This window comes from Cajanus cajan, chromosome 10 (assembly GCF_000230855.2).
Source record: "Cajanus cajan strain Asha chromosome 10, NIPB_CcT2T_4, whole genome shotgun sequence".
NCBI lineage: Eukaryota > Viridiplantae > Streptophyta > Magnoliopsida > Fabales > Fabaceae > Cajanus > Cajanus cajan.
In genome coordinates, this window is record NC_138526.1 from 37,387,339 (window position 1) to 37,393,185 (window position 5,847).

At 30.8% G+C, this 5,847-nt stretch overlaps 1 protein-coding gene across 1 annotated transcript; it reads right to left on the reverse strand.

The window, feature by feature from the left end:
* Window positions 1-4,508: 4,508 nt before the first annotated feature.
* On the reverse strand, window positions 4,509-5,847 carry LOC109811922 (chromatin remodeling protein EBS). Its single transcript, XM_020375767.3, has 3 exons — window positions 5,525-5,847; window positions 5,358-5,426; window positions 4,509-4,716 (listed from the first exon to the last, which is right to left on the reverse strand). The coding sequence occupies exons 1-3, from the start codon at window positions 5,845-5,847 to the stop codon at window positions 4,509-4,511; spliced, it is 600 nt and encodes a 199-aa protein (XP_020231356.3).

The following is a 5,847-nucleotide window of genomic DNA, read 5'->3' on the forward strand; positions in this document are numbered from 1 at the left end:
TTTTTCAAAAATTTTCTTTTATTTTAAACTCTTCACCTTAAGGACAAAATATTGGATTGAAAATTTGAAATAAAACTGAAAGGGCATATCAAATTATATGTGACATTTTAAAGTAAGAAATATAATCACAATCATATCAAACTTGTTGTTTATATATGTTTCACACCAAATCATCGACTTTTTCACATAAATAAATAAATAAAAATATACAAAATAAAAATAAATAAATAAACAATTCATCGGTATAAGTTTTTTTTGTCACGTAGCAAAGTGTAAAGAAGGAGCATGAGGGAAGGAGTTTTCTAATAGGACAAAATAGGTAAAGATGACTCCTCTTACACATGCGCCATGTGTGTATGTGTTGTGGAATGAAAGTGTGAAGAAGGAGCATGGAGGAAGAGTTTTCTAGCTAATAGGACAAAATAGGTGAAGATGGTTCCTCCCACCCATGCACCATGTGTGTGTGTTTTGTGAAATGAGATGGCGCATCCCCACTATGCGCCATCTATATATCACTTTTTTAGTGGCTTTATGGTAATCTTTGACTGAAAGTGAATAAATGGCGCAGGGGACCTTTGAGTAGGCATGACAATCTAACCCACCCCGTGGATATCCGCCTGAACTCGCCCTGATTTGGACGGGAAAAACCCGTATTTACCAAGTTCGGGTTTTCCCCAATTGATAAAATCAGGATCAGGAACGAGGATGTTAATACCCGCTCCTCCCTTGCGCCCGTACCTGTCCTGCTTAATAATATAATTAAAAAATTATTTTTATATATATAAACCAAAATTAAAAATATTTATATGTAAAAATTTGTATTATTTTACTTTTCTTTTATTTTTTTTAAATTTGTTCATATTTATTTAAAAGAAAAAAAAATGTAGGAGCGGGCGGGGGCGGGGTGGGGAAATCCAAACCCCGCCGGGGACAGGGATAGGTACCCAAATTTTACTCCTAGCAGGTATCGGGAGCGAGGGCAGGGGCGGTTTAAATCTGCGGGAGCGGGGGCGGGGAACGTAAAACCCACCCCCACCCCGGCTCATTGCCATGCCTACCTTGAGTTTTGATGAATAACATGTTTTTTCTTGCACACTTCGTCACTATTCTGTCATTCTTTCTGTGGTTTCGCTCTATAAATTTGGATGGTGTTCTCCTCTTTCATTGTAAAATTGGTTTCAATTTTTGTTGTTATTGTAAGTACTTAAATTTTGTTGTATAGAATTTAATATTTATTTAATTATGTTTTAGATTAATTTTGTGTGTTATTATGCAAGTTAAAAAATAGATATATCAAGTAAGTTTAAACAAAATTTTGTTTAAATTTTATTGTATATTGTAATATTAAGAAGAAAAAAAACTAATATTTGTTTAAAATATGTATAGATAATAACCTGTAAATTTTGAAATAATTATTAAAATAAAAAATGTGAAATATATAATTATATAGTTTAAATTTTCAATTAATGGAGAACAACTATGGCAGCTCAACAAGCTCAATTATAAACTTTTTTTTCAAACTTAAAATTTAAACTATACATATTTTAAACAAATATTAATTTTAAATTTAGAATGAGAGAACGAGAACGAAGTGTGCAAGAAAAAACCTGTTGTTCATCAAAACTCAAGGGCTCTCTACACCATTTATTTACTTTCGGTCAAAGGCTACCACAAAGCCACTGAAAAAGTGATATATAGATGGTACATAAGGGGGATGCGTCATCTCATTTCACAAAACATACACACATGGCACATGGGGGGAGGAGCCATCTTCACCTATGTTGTCTTATTAGAAAACTCATCTCCCATGCTCCTTCTTCACACTTTCATTCCACAACACATACACACATGGTGCATGGGTGGGAGGAGTCATCTTTACCTGTTTTTTCCTATTAGAAAACTTTCCCCCCATGCCCCTTCTTCACACTCTGTCACGTCGCAAAAAAAAACCTATACCGGTAAATTTTTTTTTTTTGTTGTGTATTTTTATTATTTTTTTAAAATTTATTTAGACGAAAAAGCCCTAAATCATCAATGTTCATGGTTGACACATTTATGTGACAATATTCAAATGTTAAGCTCCTATAATCTTAGATAGACAAGTGTATCATGCTAAAGACATATAACATGAAAGATGAAGGATTTTCATTCCGAAACTAACATTGTCCCCTTTTGCTGCGAAAAAAAAAAATAACATAATACATTAGTTGATGAGAAAATTAACAAACAAGAATCCAAATATCAAAAAATTGATAATTTCCTATAATATTAAAGGTTGATGCTATTTCAAACATAAACACTAAAAAAAGTTACTCTTTTTGGACACAAAAGGAAAATAGATCAATGCTTGTCATAATTTTAAGACAATTACATATATAGCCTTTGTTAAATTCATAAAGTATTTATAGCCTCTGGTAAAAGATGTACAACATAAACACACATAACCAATTGCCACAACCAGCGAAATTTAGCAAGAGTTTCATCTTCCAAGAAGAATTAATTGTGCATGATGGTCATATCTTCCTCCGCTTTGACTCCACCTGCAAGTTCAAATTTATGACTTGCTTATTAAACTTATAACATTATATAACTAGTAAAAAAACCAATGTGAAACAAGATGTTTGCAATGAGACAACTTTCTCTATGCTAAATGTAGGGTTTTCTAGTTCAATGTCATAATCATCATTTACAAAGCATAATTCTAAAATACCCTCAAAGGTTTTCTCATCAATAATGTCACTAGAAAAGCAATAGTAATGACATTAAGACATACTCCTTATAAAGATCATATCACTATGCCAACATGACGATGACAACTACCATACAACAATTTGCAAAATGCACATAAACTAGAATGACAATCCAAGTCAAATCATTATCTAACAATACAACATTGGACATCTTTGGATATTTTTAAAATCCTTTATACATGTAGACAAAATAAAACAAATTTAAAATAAATCAAAACTCTAACTCAACATTGGCAAGCAAAGATTGAGTCGTTTAAAGAACAAAATGCTTTACCATAATCTTTTAGATGATTTAATTATTTCCTCAAAATGATTGGTATTATAAGCAGAAGATGCATCAAAGATTCAAAGGAATAACAAAGGAGTAGAATTTTCTGACTAAGCTTAATAGATTTCACAAGAAAATGAAGACATATGTTATAAATAAAACTATATTTTATTACGCATAGACATAGATAGATAGACAAATAGAAATATATATAACGAATTTTTATATTATAATCTTCACTTCCTAAAATTTTTCAAAACATGCGTATAAAAAATTAGAATCCAAATCTATGCTTACATGCTTGGTAAGTTCATTCAAATGAACAACTCATAATGCAATTAAACATAAAAGTACTAGAAAAAAAAAATAATTTGTTCTTAGAATAAATATAAATTAAAACCGCTCAAATAATTATGTTTTAATTATAACAAATAAATGTTTTCAGAAGAAAAAAGATCAAGTTTGCATAATCGAATTGTCACTATTTTTTCATAAATACATAAAGACTATGTTTTAATAATATAGAAGGGAATAAATAATAGGCATCATCTATCTTAAGAAGACAAATTTAAATGCTTTATTTAATATTTTTGAACATTTTAACATCAGTCTTTATTGTATTTCTTAATAGAATAAATAAACTCAACTTCTAAGGATTTGTGATGCCTTAAAGGATGTAGACCACTTTTCAAATAGAAAAAGATAAAGCCTACTCCCTGGTAGAAAGTGTTTAGACAAAATTAGTTTTAGATTGACATGTGAATTATTTCATTCTATAGCCTTTTAAATCATATAAAAAGTGACAATTTAGTAAAACACATTTAATGCAAGTATTTATGGAACCAACAAACACTTCTCATATGAAAAAGAAAGACAAAGCAAGTCTCAAGTGCATATTGAAGTATTTGCAATTGTAATCTTTAAAGGATATCTATAAATACGAAGTTTAATCAACAAAAAAACACAATTACAATATCTTAAATCTTATCAAGTTATTCCCTAATAATAGTCTCTTTGGAAAAAGATTCTTTAGTGCTAAATAGTTTTTATCATGTTTTAAAAAAATATGATACTTGGTTGTATTACTCTTTAAGCTTTAACCAAGTGTTTAGTTGGGAAGCCTAAAAGGATTTTGTTTGTAAAGAATGTATTTATAATATTTTATAAAACAAATATGCATAAGTGCTTATCATAATATTTATAATTCAATTTTTATAATTCAATTTTTAACTATCTGACAACTTAAATCTTTGACTAATTACATTTTTCAAAGTTCCTAAATCTTTTAGATAAATAAATCCATGGAGAAAAATCAAGTGAGCAAAGTTAGGTTCACACGATAATACAAATCTAATAAGATACTTTAACAATATTTCCTTTTAATGGAATAATTTTCTCTGTTACACCAATCTTCAACTATTATAAGTAATGTGTTCTCATTCCCCTTTTAACCAATGAATAATAATGTCTCTCCAACATGAGTGGGGAAGCTAAAAAGGAACATAAGTAAAAGTGCATTTCAACTCAAATTGTTCAAGATTGGATTCAGGTGGTCTCACCTTGCTGTCAGATTCTGGAGATACAGGAAATGTAACCTGGGGGTTTTCCATGTCATCATGAGATAAACATTCTGAACAAACAAAATGGTCCAATTTATTTGCCTCTTCAATAGTTATGCCCACACAAGCAGGATGGTACCTACAAAAAAAAACCTACCAAAATTGAAAAGTGTTCCATTTGTAAAATCTATACATTGGTTCAAAAAAACAAAAATACCATAGAAGAACTACTATGATACTCCTTAAATTTAACAATCTTTTGAAATAGATGAAAGCTTGTAGCCAAATAAGGTCAAAGTTGATCCAAGCACAAAAGAAATTAGCCCCCTTGCAACATTCAATTTATATTGGATAACACATTGGAAAAAAATCAATTTATTTTAGGCTAAAATATTGATGTAAAGACATCATAAGTTTAAACTCTAGAAAATCCTTCTACCAATACTTTTATAAAATGTGATTCCTTTGAACATAAAACATTTTATATGTTCTCCATTTCCTACATTGATCTCATTTCTTAGCATTATTTTTCCTTTGATTGAGCAAGTATAATGCCTTTACAAGTGCAACATGGAAAACATGTGCACGAGCTAAGACAAAGTTTGAACAACATCAAACTTCACAAGTACATTAAAACTATTGGAGACAAAATATCCATAAAATTCCTTCATCCAAGACAACAACAAATCTAATGCTAAAACCAGAGAGCTGAACAACCAAAAACCACTCACAAATGAAAGAAAAAAAGTAAACAAAGAAAGCAGAATACACTGGCTTTACCAATCCATGCATGTCTCGCATTGTACCATGAGGTGATCTGGGTTATAAGGCATCTCACACTTGCAATACCTTCAAAATTCAAAAAGAAATTAACAAACTAAAACACAACTTCCAATACTTAAAACACAAACACCACCATTTAATTAAAAACACAAAAATAAACTCACACAACAACACGGTCAGGCGTGAAAGCCCCAGTAATAGGCTTGTACTCAAACCTACAAAAGTAATCCTCAGCCCCAACATTTTCAAGCTTGATATAGTTTTTGAAAGAGTGCACAACACACTTCCCTTCGATGGTGTGAGCACTCTGAACATCATAATGGTCAGACAAAAACAACTCCTTCTCTCCATGGAACTTCCTGCGTCCTCCAGTAGACTCTTCAGGTCTATAATACCACCTTACATGCACATTTACATCCCTACCATCTCGTTCGATCCTTTCCACACGTGCCACATATGGTGGCTTGTTGGTATCATCGGCACGCAT

Excerpts from the sequence above, each read along its gene's own strand:
- LOC109811922 (XM_020375767.3), bottom strand. The coding sequence starts at position 5,847 with ATGCGTGCCGATGATACCAACAAGCCACCATATGTGGCACGTGTGGAA. Across the intron at positions 5,427-5,524 it reads ACGCCTGACCGTGTTGTTGT|GTATTGCAAGTGTGAGATGC; the intron begins GTGAGTTTATTT and ends TGAATTTTGAAG. Across the intron at positions 4,717-5,357 it reads TGCGAGACATGCATGGATTG|GTACCATCCTGCTTGTGTGG; the intron begins GTAAAGCCAGTG and ends TTTTTTTTGTAG.